The following is a 14,498-nucleotide window of genomic DNA, read 5'->3' as shown; positions in this document are numbered from 1 at the left end:
TGACTCTTTGCAACTCCATGGACTGTAGCCCACCAGGCTCCTCTGTCCATGGAGATTCTCCAGGTAAGAATACAGAGTGGGTTGCCATGCCCTCCTCCAGGGGATCTTCCCAACCCAGGGCTCAAACCCAGGTCTCCTGCATTGTAGGCAGTTTCTTTACCATCTGAGCTACCAGGAAAGCCCTTCTAGCTGTGTCCTGCTCTAGTGATCAAGGAAACTGCTGGTTCCAAGAATGCCTTGTCTGATCTCATGGATCCCAAGGACTAAGTGTAATCTAGTCTCCAGTTCTTACAACTGGAAGAGGTCAGACAATGGGCTGTTGGACCAAGGAGCTAAGCATGATTGCCAGGAGGGGGCACTGGCAGCAACAGTTCGTTTAGTCTTTAAAATTGGCAGCAACAATACTGATAAATTCAATCCAGAATGCAAAATTCATCTTCATCTAGACGGTGAAGCATCTGCTCTTACTTACTCTTGGTAGAGCAGATGTTACTCTTTGAGTGAGAGAATATAACCTTCATACTCAGTGGAAGCCAGACACTCAGCTCCTTCTAGTAAGACCTTAATGTTCTGCTTCCTTTGCAATTCAACTTGCAAGTCCTGGAGAAAGACGGGGTTACCAGTCTTTTGAAGCTGATCTTCTTTTGTACTTAGATAAGTAACTCAGGTTACAGATGGCATGTCGGAGGTACTTCCAACTAAGAAAATTTTTCTCAGAAGCTTTTGTAACAAATTTGTTAGTTCCATTTTCTGCAAAAATGGCAAACTTAGAAGCTTCTGAAATGTGTATATTATGAAAATAGTAACAAGGAATATCTCTACAGCAAGCTCCTTAGTCCTTGGGATATCCATTCATCAGCTCGGGTTTCCCTCTCATCAGTCCAGGCATTGACAAAGCTAGTGAAATAATGGAAGTGAAAGACACTTTGATTTTGTATTCGCAATAGCATTTTGTTTCACCAGATTATGAAAGGCATGCATGCCCAAGGCAGGGAACTTGGAAAATACAGAAAAATCACCAAGAAAAATAAACTCCCAAGTAATCAGTTTCACCACACAAAGGTAACATTTTGTTAACATCTTGAAAAACATTCTTAATTAAAGAGACAGAAGAGACCTCAGTCCATCAGCACCTCTGCTCCACGCCATCTTGCGCCTAATATTTGGAAATTCTGGAGTGCTCCTAAATCATTCCAGGGAAATTGTTAGTTTTCTCAAATATCTCTGGAGGTGAGACTATTGTTGGCAGTCATTTCCAGTTTCTCACAAACTGAAAGTTAGGAAATTGTTTGTGTAGCCTTTGACCACTGGCCGGGAATGAGGGGAATTGGAGTGTTAGTTCCAACTTTGCCATTTATGCCCACATGGTGACCTCTGGCAAGTCCAGCCTTATGTTCTATCTGAAAACCCTCCCAGCAACAGCATCCACTAGCCCCAGCTCCTTAATCTCTCTGATCCTCTGTTTCCCAGCAAGTAAAATAATGAGTGGATCCGTTGGGGGCCTTTTTACATTAAAAATTAATTTTTTTTGGTGGTCCAGTTTTTAAGACTTCCCTCTTCCAGTGCAGAGGTCATGGATTCCATCCCTGATCAGGGAACTAAGATCCCACATGCTGTGCAGTGCGGACCAAGAGAAAAATATAGAAAGAAAAGAAAAAAAAATTTATTTAAAGAATTTCTATATGTGTTTACCTGAGTCGCTTTGCTGCATAGCAAAAATTGGCACAACATTGTAAATCAACTATACTTCAGGTTGGATGCATGAGACAAGTGCTCGGGCCTGGTGCACTGGGAAGACCCAGAGGGATCGGGTGGAGAGGGAGGTGGGAGGGGGGACCGGGATGGGGAATACATGTAAATCCATGCCTAATTCATTTCAATGTATGACAAAAACCACTGCAATGTTGTAAAGTAATTAGCCTCCAACTAATAAAAATAAATGGAAAAAATAAAAAAATTTAAAAAAATAAAAATTAATAAAAATATTTCTTTGTAAAATTTATTTTTTAGAGCAGTTTTAGGTTCATAGTAAAGCTGAGGGAAAGGTCCAGATATTTCCCATGTAATCCCATACCCACCCCACCCCCAGCTGCCTTCACTATCAAAATCCCCTACCAGAGATGTATCAATGATTTGTTCGAATTGATAAGCTTATGTTTACATACATTTATCACCTAAAGCTTGTAGTTTAAGGGTCACTTTCACATGCACGTGCTTGGTGTTCTGTATTCTGTGGGTTTTGAAAAACGCAAAATGACATGTATCCTTCAGGACAGTATTGTACAGAGTAGTCTCCAAAGACAGTGAGGACATTCTGGCCTAAAAATCCTCTGTGCTCTGTTCATCCCACCCATTTCCCTAACCCCTATAAACCACTGATATTTTTTACTGTCTTCTTAGTTTTGTCTTTTGCAGAATGTCATGTAGTTGGAATCATACATTATGTAGTCTTTTCAGATTATCTTCTTAGACGTAGTAATATGAATTTAAGATTCTTCCATGTCTTTTGATGCCTTGATAGCTCATTTCTTTATAGCCCTGAATAATCTTCCATTGTCTGGATTTACCACAGTTTATCCACTTACCTACTATAGGACATCTTGCCTCCAAGTTTTGGCAATTATGAATAGTGGTGCTATAAATGTCCATGTGCAGATTTTTGCATAGACATAAATGTTCAACTCATCTTGGTAACTATCAAGGAACATGATTGCTGGCTTATATGCAAAGAGTATGTTTAGTAAAAATTTGCCAAATTGTCTTCCAAAGTGGCTACACCATTTTTCATCTCTTCCAGCAATGAGTGAGAGTTTCTGCTACTCCACATCCTCGCCAGCATTTGCTGTTGTTGGCATCTAGATTTTGGTCCTTCTTATAGATGTGTAGGTGTATCTCACTGTTGTTCTCATTTTCAATTCTCTACCTGATGCAAAGAGCTGACTTATTGGAAAAGACCCTGATGCTGGGAAAGATTGAAGGCAAGAGGACGAGGGGGGCGACAGAGGATGAGATGGTTGGATGGCATCACCGACTCAATGGACATGAGTTTGAGCAAGCTCCGGGAGATGGTGAAGGACAGGGAAGCCTGGTGTGCTGCAGTCCATGGGGATGCAAAGAGTTGGACTGAACGCCTGAACAATAGCAACAGCAATTGACATATGATGTGAAGGATCTTTTTATTGGCCTATTTTCTGTCTCTTCTTTGGTGAGGTCTCTGTTCAGGTCTTTTGCCCATTTTTTAATTGGGTCATTGATTTTCTCTTTGTTGAGTTTCAGGCCCTTGTTTGTTTTGCTAAGCATCCTGTAGCAGATGTGTCTTTTGCAAATATTTTCTCCCGGTCTGTGGCTTGTCTTCTCATGGTCCTGAGATCAGTGGTTTTTAAACCTTCTGCTCGAGCCTTGTGTGTCAGAAGGAGCCTCCTCCGGTCACCAGAGGATGGGGATGTGAATCAGAGAGGGAGAGGCTGAGGAACCAACCTGTAGTCTCCCCTTCCCCATTTCTCCTGCTTTAATCAGAGAGATTTGACTTCATTCAGTTTCTATGTGAGAGTTTCACAGGAAGTTCACTCTTTGAAAAGGATTTTGTTCCTCCAAATGGTGTGAAAAACCACGAAACTTAAATTAAATCCACAGTTCTAGAATCCTGTGTCTTCTTTTTATAATGTAATACATCCTTTCACAAGGCTCTGTTAAGGAGAAACAAGGCAGACCTGTCAGTCATGTGACACTTTTTCAACACAATTTTCATCTACAGCCGAGCTCTCTTGAAATGATGGAACTGATATATCTGAAGAATAGGTATCATCTACATGTCCACTTATCTTTCTGAAATAGTAATTTTGGACAGTAATTATCTTTTTCAAAATAATCAGTGAGAAGTGTCAGCCATTTCACCATGTTCATTCTCTATCTAGGAAAAGGGGAGAGAATATATCTGAATCTCTGTGGCTCTGAAGATAAACATGCAAACCCAAACCAGGAGGGGTGGCCTTTACAATCACACAAGAAGGTGTCACTTCACAGTGGCCAGCGTAGATCATCACAGGATTTTTAAACAGTTCTGTTCAACTCAGGATGAAGAACTTGTGCATTCAACCAGCTGTATATTCTTAGATCATATATCATTTTTTTTTTGGCTTTGCAGTTAAGTCAGATGAATGTTTAATGATGTTTTATAAACATTTGTATTGACACTAACCCTGTTTATTGCTTTGACAGAGGAGGGTGGGGTGTTCATTAGTTTGTTTATGTATTGCCTTTGTTCCACAAAGGATTTGAAATGGCCTACTGAATTTCATGTGATATAAAACAAGGAAGGCAGTAATTGACACAATCTGAAAAAAGGAAAATAATGTGAAGAAAATAATAAATTCAGGAGTCAGATTAACATACAGGAGTCCACCTATACAGTTCTTAGAGTGGGCCACAAATTTGGCTCTCAACTTCCTTTGCTGGGCCAAAGCAAAGAGAACACATTCCATTATAAGGTCTACCGGCTTTTAATAAAAATAAAATTAAATAGACTAGTTGTTCAATGTAAAAACTCTCCTTTAGGAAATCTCTACAAGGTCTATTTATTACAACAAGCACCTGATAAGGATGCTGCAGCTGAGAATTTGAGTGTCCTCTTCTCTTGCCATGCCCTCCTCCAGAGGATCGTCCCGACCCAGGGATCGAACCCACATCTCTTATGTCTCCTGCATTGGTAGATGGATTCTTTACCACTAGCATCACCTGGGAAATCCTCTGATAAGAAAGTAGGTGCTGATACATGAGGTTGCCAGTTAGGGGAAGATCCACTTATTTTGATCATCAACTGGGCAGTTGTTAGGGATAAATACCTCCTATGAAATTTGTTAACTGTGCATTGGGTCTGATAGGATGAGCTCAAACCCTGACCATGATACTCACCAGAGCGGAGATTCAGGGCAGGGCTGAGGCATCAGGAGTCAGGAGGATTCCTCATGTGGAGTAGGAAGTACTCACAAGCTGTCTTATCTCTTGATGCACCAGATCAGGAGGCTAGTCTCTACTTTGCCTGTCTCATGCAGACACCTACGCGTACTCTGCTGACTGCTGCCGTGTAATATGTTACCCCAAAAATGAATGGCTATAAAAAGAGAAAAAGGGGTTTGGATTCTATTAATCATGTATTTGGATAGAGCACAGAGGGCATGGACTGTTCCTTCTCCATCATGTCTGGGGCCTCAGGTGAGGGTCATTCACTAAGAGTAATTTGATAGTCATTGGCTAGAGACATCTTAAAGGTCTTTGCTCACATGCTGCCTACTGATGCTGGCTGTTGGCTAGAATGTCAGCCAGTAGTCAACTGTGATGCTTATCTGTGGCCTTGGCTTCTTTGTGGCCTGTTGCATGGGACCTCTTACAAGGCCATGAGGGCTCCAGAGGCGAGTGTCCCAGTTGACAGGCAGAAGCTGTGTGCCTTATATGACAAGCATATTGTTACTTGGAAGCCAGGCAGTCATCTATCCCATTCTATTGATTGCAAGCAAGTCACGGGTCCACCCAGCCTCCAGGGAGGAGCATAACTCACACATCTCCATGACAGGAGTGCCACGATCACACTGTGGAAACCCATGTTGGATGGGAGATAACGCTGTGATCATTTTTGGAAAATAAGTCTGCCCCTGTGTGTGTAAAGAGCTGCTTCCAGCTCTGTGCTATTGCTCCATTGTCTTTGAAATGGCAAGTGAGAAGAGGTGAGATGCAGGGAAACAAATCCATCCAGACTTCTCTAACCTACGTTTTCTGGGGGAAAAGAGAAACCCTCAAGACCTCTTGAGACCAGCCCAGCTCACCTGGACTAGGAGTTCCACATGCAACTGGTGAACAAATTCCATTGTGCTAGACAGGCCGCCCATTTTCCATCAAGTTATCTCTTCAAACTGTCTTCTTGATCTCAGAAAGGTGGCAATTGACTGAGGAATAGGAAAATCGGAAACCTGGCTGTTTCTTCATATATTACAGACACAACCAACAAAAAGGAGGCCCCTAAGCAATATAGGGCTTCCCTGATGGCTCCTGAAATGCAGGAGACGGGGGTTTGATCCTTGGGTCAGCAATATAGATTCGTAATGGCTCCATCCTAAAAGGTGTAAGACTAGGGGACTATTTATTACAAGAAGTAAAGACAGTGATTTTATGTATAGGAGTGAGACGCATGGATACCACTAAAATTTTTTTTTTAACATTTTATTTATTTTGGCTGTGCTAGATCTCTGTTGCTGGGCAGAGGAGCACAGGCTCTCGGCAAGGGCTTCAGTACTTGCGGCACGTGGACTCAGAAGTTGTGACTCATGGGCTCTGGAGCGTAGGCTCAACTATTGTGGAGCACAGGTTTAGCTGCCCTGAGGCATGCAGGATCTTCCCAGACCAGGGGTTGAACCCATATCCCCTGCAATGGTGAATTCTTAACCACTGGACCGGCAGGGAATTCCTTAAAAAAAATTTTTTTTAAGTACACTTCGGAGATTTCTTTTCAGGTCAATTAAATCAAGTCATCAGTTTCACCATCTGAAATCATTTAGAGAGTTGTCCTGTGAGTCAGTGTGAAGGCATGGATATACTAAGTAGAATATCTATTAGATTTCACTAAAATCATGCTAAGTTGATAAATGTCACTGAATCATTCGTGGATGAGTTCATAGTCGTCTGTGCCAAGGGAGTACTTGTGGGTATTATAGTGATGCCAAAATGAAAGGACTGCTGTGGTCCCTGTTGTGTTATGACGAGAATACTTATCTTCACTGTGATCCCTCTCACTATGAGACCACTTAGAAGATGACTGGAGGAGTGTGTGATCTTACAAAGACTAGAGTAATAGTAAACATTTGCTCAAGGACTGGGAGTTATGAAAAGTTCTTCACCTTTTAGTAAATAATCACACACTGGTAGAAGGATGGACGTTTCCTGCCTCTGAACAAATATTGCTCAAGGCAATACTCTTTTTGTTCAGTTCATGAAATGAGAAGTCAGTTCCTGCATGGTACAGTGCAGTCTCTGAACCCTTAATAATGTTGGGGGCTGCATCTTTGAATGATAACTAACTAAACATTCTGACATCCTGGGCTTCCCTCTTGATTCTTTGAACTTATTGGCTGCTATGAATTATGTTAGTATTCAGAATGAATGGTTAGCATGACAGGAGATGATGAGGTGGTTCTAGAATCTAGATCATGCTTTCTATAGCAAAATGTGGCAATATTTGCATTTGGGAAGAGAAAGGCTTATAAATATGCAACCTAAGTTATAAATCATTTCTCTTCCCAAATGCCAATGTTGCCACATTGTATTATAATTTATAACTATGCAACCTAAGGCCTTCCCTGGTGGCTCAGTCAGTAAAGAATCTGCCTGCAATGTAGGAGACCCAGGTTCGATCCCTGGGTCAGGAAGATCCACTGGAGAAGGAAATGGCAGCCCACTCCAGTATTCTTGCCTGGATAATTCCATGGATAAAGGAGTCTGGTGGGCTACAGTCCATGGGATCGCAAAGAGTGAGACCTGACTGAGTGACTAACACTTTCATGTAACCTAAGGCCTTAGGAATGCAGAAAATGGCCAGCAAAAGGAGGTATACCAAGCATCACTCTGACTTTATCTGATTTATACAATTTATTCATTGATACAGTCAGTAAGTCATAAAATACTTCTCATCTTGCCTTAGAGTAGGACAACTCTAACAAATAGGCTCCAAAATGTATAATGGTGCAAACACATGAAGGTTTGTTTCTTATTTACATAATATCGCTGGGTGCTTGAATAGGTTGGTGCCAGAGCCTTCTTCCGTGGGGTTGTGCCAGGACTCTGCAGTATTAGTTGGGTGACTTCCATGGGCATCCTAAGAGTTATCTCCATTCTAATCAAGCCAGCCAGAAAGGGAAAAGAAGCATAAAGGACCACAACATGATGAGGAAGTTGGAAAGGAAATTCTCAAAGCAGATCAGCACTGGGATAAGACACTTTTCACTGAAGATATAGTCCATGTTTCTAAGAGCTTACATAGTAGTGGCCATAAAAGAGCAAATCAGGGTAATCGTGTGATTCTTAATCCTCGCTGGGCATCAGACTCATCAGTGGGGAGGTTTTAAGAAGCCCAGATACAAGTGCTCCAACCCCAGCTTTCGGTCAGCAGATTTGGCTGGAACTTGAACTAGTTGGAAAACCCCACAGGAGAGACTGAGAGACAGCCAGCCACGCTTGGGAATCACAAACTCGAGATAAAACTCTTATTAGAGTTGCCGGGAACTCCAAATGAAAACCTATCACGCAGCACAGGGGGTTCTGCTCACTGCTCTGTGGTGACTGAAACTGGGAAGGAAATCTGAAAAAAGAAGCGATATGTGTATATGTATATGTATATCTGTTTCATTTTGCTGTAAAGCAAAAGCTAACACAACATTGTAAAGCAACTATACTATAATAAAAATTAATTTAAAAGTAGAACTGTGCTTAAGGAAAAAGTCATTACATATACAATAAAGCTTGAATGCAGGAAAAAAAACAAAACAAAACAAAGAATTGCCAGAAACCAACACCAGTCCAATAAAACATGCATATTCCTTTGACTAGCCTAAAACGAAATAAATGAGTCTATACATATACATCCTTTTTTAATGAAAATATAATTTCAGGTAATTTCAAAATGGTCATAAAGGAGGAATAATATTTAACTAATTTAAAATAAAATGCTGCATCTTTCAATGCAGATGCCAAGGCTTGACTATGGTACAAAAACTGATAAAGTAGTAAAATGCTTACATGTATTTATAATGCATGGGCTTCCCAGGTGGCACCAGTGGTAAAGAACCCACCTGCCAATGCTTGAGACATAAGAGACATAGGCTCCATCCCTGAGTCAGGAAGATTGCCTGGAGGAGGGCATGGCAACCCACTCCAGTATTCTTGCCTGGAGAATCCCATGGAGAGAGGAGCCTGGTGGGCTACAGTCCATGGGGTCACAAAGAGTGGGACATGACTGAGCAACTAACACTTTCACTTTGGTGTATGTGTGTGCTCAGTTGTGTAAAGTAATTATCCTCAATTAAAAATTTAGAAAAAGGAAAACTCTGCCACATAACATACACACACACATACACACACAGAAATTGGAACTCAAAACCTTTGATGGTTAATGCATCTTTAATGATGGATGGTATCCATTTTGGTGAGATGAATTTCTAACTTTAAATATGAAATTATCTGCCCTTTAAAAAAGAAAAAGAGAAGAAGTCCTTCATTCTTTGGGACTGTCCCACATATTATAGGACATCCAGCCCAGCCCTTCTCAGTAAGTGGCTTCAGCCACCATGAGCCGTCCAACACCCCACAAGACCCACAGTGCCAGGAGGAGGAGCGGCCAGCAGACGTGATGCCTAAAACGGATGCAGCACTCATGAAACTGTCTGCCGTGAAGGCACTTAAGAGCAAACTTTGATTTGTAGAAGCCACACCCAGCAGTGCACCTAACAGGCTGGTCTGCAGATGAATCCCTGGGTCCTTCATGTGCCACGTACCCCCAAAAGTTCCTTTTTTATTCCAGCTGAGTGGCAGCTTCCAGGTCTAGACCACTTACAGCTGGGGGTTTAAGGAGTTTTCTTCCCTCTCATCTTTCTTTGAGTCATTCTCTTTGCCTTTCTGGTCAAGCTGCTATGGACACAAGGACTCTCCCAGGATCCACTGTCACATTTGTCTTTCTGGAAAAGAAAAGATAAAAACAAAAAGAAAAATGGCCTCACTTGAAGACTTCGTCCTGAAGCATCAGCGTCTTCCTTCCTTGCTTCTCCGAGAACAGTTGGATGCGCCCCCCACCCAGTGGAGATCAGTGCCCGGGCGTGTGGCCCCGGGTCCTGCTAGTGTTTCCTTTGCATACAGTCACGTGCAGGTGTGAACTGCCGTCTCCATATCTGCATTCCTCCAGCTTCCCGAGGAGAAGACTGCATCATCTGGAAAAGTGATGAAGGTGTAACAAGGGCGTTCCTGCAGGATGGAGCGGAAAGGAGGAAGGAAAGAAGGAAGGAAAAGCGTGTCCAAGCAGAGCAAGCGGAAGAAGGAGAGCGCAGAAGCCTGAGGCAGTGAGAGGCAGAGAGGGAGAAAGGCTGAGCTCTCTTCTCTACCGGGTGTCCATGCACTTACGCTCCCCCTTCCTTTCTACCACCAGATTTTTCTCCGTAGAGTCTTCCCGAAACTCCCAGTGTTGGCTGAAAGATTCAGAATACATAGAAGCTCGGATTTGCCAACAGCGCTTCAAGCCTGGATAATGACATACAGATTGCTTTTTCCATCTTGGGGATTTGGAGCAGCCTGGGGAGTTGCAAAAGCCTGCCTTGTTGTAAGACCGTTTCTGAAGGCCCGCACTGTCTGATCACTGGCTCCGTGCTGCTGGGAACAGTGGCACAGCTGTCCAGGGTGGCAGGGACCACCTGGGGTATGGAAATTACCAGAAGCCCTGTTTGGCTCTTGCCAGAGCACCTGAAGCCCTCTGCGAATTAGGATTTCTGGATTTCTGTTGTTTCTCTCCACCGGCCCCTTAGGAGCAATAGATAACAAACCGGGACCACTTGTTTTGTTTTTTTTTATTGCCAGAAAAGCCCCCAAAGAAGATGGCTGCTGTTGTTGATTATTGGCATTCCAGCAGGACCATATATTTATTTCTAAGTATATTCGCACAGCTAGGAAGCATCTGTTGACAAGGATGAGATGATAAGCTGTGTTGGTGCCAAAACAGGTCTAGACAAACAAGCTTGCTCTGAGAATGGCAGGTATCCGGAAAGTCAGTAAAGAAAATCAACCCTCCACAGGAAGTCGCTGCTATTAAGACATTAACACTTGAGAGGGCTTGGAATCCCTGTCTCCTAATGCAGCGCACGGCACGCACAGTAGGTTCTCAGGGAGAGCAGCCTGGAGGGAGGACCGGTCCAGGAGGGGGAACCCACAGTGGGAGGTGGGCTGCACTTCCAGCAGCCTGTGTGCCAGGGCTCCGGCCTCCCCTGGAGAGGGAAGGGTAGCGTGCGGGGTCTCAGCACGTCCGCAGCTCTGTACCGGCCACGCTCACCCCGGGCGCACATGCAGGACAAGCAGGTGCAGAAGCATGGACACTCCTCCGTCCTGTGGTTTCCTTGAACAAGAATGGGATGATTGGTGAGTGAGGCCAGCATCCTGGGTGGTAACAAAAAAAAAAAAGGGAAATTGGTAGAAAGTGCATCATCCAAGTTGGATTCAGCCAGCTCTGTGGCCTGGGCAGCTTCCCAGGGTATTCCAGCCAGACGGCAGGGCTTCTGAGAGACACCAGGCTAGAATGTGTGTGATGACATAAGGGCCGGGAGAGGCAGGGCCGTGGGGCTCAGCAGGGGCTGTCCCGGGCCCCCCGACCCACTGGCGCACACCTCCCCGGCCACCTGTTACCTCCGGGTCCACCCCAAGGCCCTTGGACCTGTGCCCTTTTTTCTAATGGGCACAACCTTTTTCTATCAGAAGCCCACAGGGAACACAAGTAATCCAGCAATTTCTTTCTCATCCCACTGCCTGTCCACTGCTTACTTATCCTGAGCACTGTTTCCTTTGGACAAGAACGCCTCCGGGTACCAAAAGCTACATTATTCTGTTCTACAGCCGGTAAGCCAGGAGCATGGCTGTTCTGGTTTTGTTATTGCTGTATTTGTTTTGAATATTAGCCGCTTCCCATTCTGGGCAGTTCCAACCGTGTTTACTATGAGTTCCTCTGTGTGGGCGTTTCCCCCATTTTCATCCTACAGGCTTCGGCGTGAGCAGTAACTCATCACTGCGCCACTGGCCCAGAGTCGGGGATTCATAAACTGGCGGGGCCTTTAACTTGAAAATACCCAGTGAGGATGGGGGGAGGGGAAAAGAAGAAATATATTTATGGGAGGGCCAGTGGGCTAAAAAGACCAAAAATAATGTTGCTAAATAGACGTATATCTGGAGGAAAATACCGCATCATCTGCTCCCTTCGAGGAGATGTGCTTCGAGGAGGATAAGTTGGCTTCTGCAGTGCTCACTTGATCGAACTGCTCCATCCTGCCTTCCTTTTGCTTTCAGTACTTCTCACCTCTTATCACTCAACCTTCCTTGTCTCCTGAACTCCCAACTTAAAGAGTCCGGATTCTTCCAGTTGCAAGTCACAGAAACCCAACTCACACTACCTTAAGCAAACAGGGGATTTATGGATCTGTGTGTTAAAAAGGATACGATGGAAGCGTTAAGGTCAGATGAAAGAAGTAGGGATGAGGATCTTATGAGGGGAACCAGGATTTCTCCCCTCCCTCCCCCCCCTTCCCCACCCAGGAACTATCACCTCTACTGGTTGTTACTTGGCTCCACTTAGCAGGGGGCGCTCCTCCTACTGGGAAGGTGGCACCTAAAAGCCCCCATATCCTCATCCTCCAAGCACCTCCACCCTAGAGGAAGGAATTTCCATCCTCAGCTTCCATATTTGTTGTTGTTGTGCTCAGTCGTGTCCAGCTCTTGGCAACCGCGTGGACTGTAGCCCACCAAGTTCCTCAGTCCTTGGAATTCTCCAGGCAAGAACACTGGAGTGAGTTGCCATGCTCTTTTCCAGGGGATCTTCTCGACTTAGGGATCAAACCTGCATCTCCTACATTGCAGGCAGCTTCTTTACCATCTTAACCACCAGGGAAGTCCAAGGAAGCCGTATACAAGCCCAGAAAAAGCTCTGATTTTCTAGTGTGAGGCTAATACTATCCAAAAGAATAGAGTGAACCGATTGTCTAATTATAGTCTGAAGTCTACCTGTAGCTGCAAGAGCAGGGTTTACTATCAGAAGAAAGGCAAGAGGGCATAAATCCACACTTGGCCATCGCCAGCACTTCCCAGGGCCCTCTTGCCTCTCCTATCATAAACCTTTCAGCTGAGCTTGAAAAGTACGAAGGCCCCAAACCTGACCTGAAATGTAGCAGCAAATTAAGCCCTACCTGCAAATGTTAGCTGTCAATCACTTAGCAAATCCCTTTTACTTGTTCACCGAGGGTGTCCCATGTCTTCTGAGAGTTTCCATTATAAGACAGGATGTGGAGTCAGCACATTGGGGTCATTCTCAACCCTGCTCTGTCCCGTCGTGTTCATTCCACAAGTTAATACAGTTTTTTTTTTTTTTTCACTTTTGTTTCTTCGTGTGAAATGGAGCGATAATGCTGCCTGCCTGGAGCTGTCAACAGTGTTAACAGGATAGTTAGCATTGGCAAAAGGCCTGTCAGAGGAGAGATGGCTGGTATAACTGCCATGGCCCCAAGGCAAGCAGTGCCTTTCTAGGAAATCTTGATGGCAAACCCTGGAAACTGGCTCACACACAGGAGGAGACATGAGTTTCCTAGACACGTGCTTTCCGACATGTATATTCATGAGGAGTTTTGCATAGCTGCCTGGACCAAATAGATCCTGAGCTTCTCAGTGGTTGGGCAGGGAGGGTGGGGACTGCAGAGGGGCACTGGCTCAGTGTCTCCCCCCACGCATCCTGGACCTTATCCTCTTTGAGTTTCTCTCTCTCTCTCTCTGCACATTCAGGGGTGTACACATTTCTGTCCAGCACTCTGAGGTCTCTGGAAGAGAAGGACCACATCCACCGCGTCCTGGACAAGATCACAGACACCTTGATCCATCTGATGGCCAAAGCGGGCCTGACTCTGCAGCAGCAGCACCGGCGCCTGGCCCAACTCCTCCTTCTCCTCTCGCATTTCAGGCACATGAGGTGAGGCCTCCCTGGGTTTCTCTCGCAGCAAAGACATAAAGGAGTCCAGCCCCCAATGCTGTGTGGCAGCGGGCCCGGGAAGGGCTGATACCTGCGTACAGATAACACACTTGGGGCAGTTCTGGGCCCACGATGAGCGTGAACACCGTAGGGGGATGTTGGAGGGAGGCCCTGGATCTGTCTGGGGTGTGGGCGGGCGTCAGAGAAGGCTTCACAGAGGAAGTGATAACTCAGACTCAGTGTGGAGCCTATGCAGCATCTTACGTGGGGGGGAGAGTGTGCGGCGTGCAGGTCAGGGGAGGGGGGCATCCTCTTTGGTTGTTCACTTTGTCCTAACCAGTCACGGGTAGTCTGTGAGCACACTCGTCCTCAGAAGGCGCTGGGCAGATCTGTTACAGCTCCTGTGTCACATTCTTCTTACTTCTGGGTGTAAATCCTAAATGAGACACTCTGGGTCCAAACCCCCCATGGATGATCAACTGCAACTCTTCTAGCCCTCTCAATCCATTCTTGTTGCCCCCTTTGCCATGATCCAAGTCTGAGCCCCCATCATTTCCTCCTAGATGTCTGCCCCAGCTGCCTAACCTATCTCTCCAGATTTAATTTCAGATCCATTAACAGCCTTTCTGATCCACTCTCCACAGTAGAGCCAGCGTGATCATTCTGATACCAAATCTGATCGCACTGTTTTCCCACTTAAAGCCTTGAAATGGCTTCACGTTGCTTTTAGATGAAAATATAAATCCATTTACTT

General features: G+C 44.8%; 1 protein-coding gene and 1 long non-coding RNA gene across 2 annotated transcripts in view; one reads left to right on the top strand and one right to left on the bottom strand.

The window, feature by feature from the left end:
• ESR1 (estrogen receptor 1) overlaps positions 1–14,498 on the top strand; it is a 386,555-nt gene that overhangs the window by 363,616 nt on the left and 8,441 nt on the right. Inside the window, exon 8 of the mRNA XM_070461662.1 lies at positions 13,561–13,744. Within this exon, the coding sequence (XP_070317763.1) occupies positions 13,561–13,744 (184 nt within the window). The remainder of the gene's footprint in view (positions 1–13,560; positions 13,745–14,498) is intronic.
• LOC110127061 (uncharacterized) lies at positions 10,584–12,867 on the bottom strand. Its single transcript, XR_002310628.2, has 2 exons — positions 12,335–12,867; positions 10,584–11,178 (listed from the first exon to the last, which is right to left on the bottom strand). It is a non-coding gene; the product is annotated as an uncharacterized lncRNA (long non-coding RNA).

The sequence above is a fragment of the Odocoileus virginianus genome, chromosome 34 (genome assembly GCF_023699985.2).
Source record: "Odocoileus virginianus isolate 20LAN1187 ecotype Illinois chromosome 34, Ovbor_1.2, whole genome shotgun sequence".
NCBI classification, from domain to species: domain Eukaryota; kingdom Metazoa; phylum Chordata; class Mammalia; order Artiodactyla; family Cervidae; genus Odocoileus; species Odocoileus virginianus.
The sequence above is the reverse complement of the archived record's forward strand: the minus strand, read 5'-3'. Positions and strand labels throughout refer to the sequence as shown.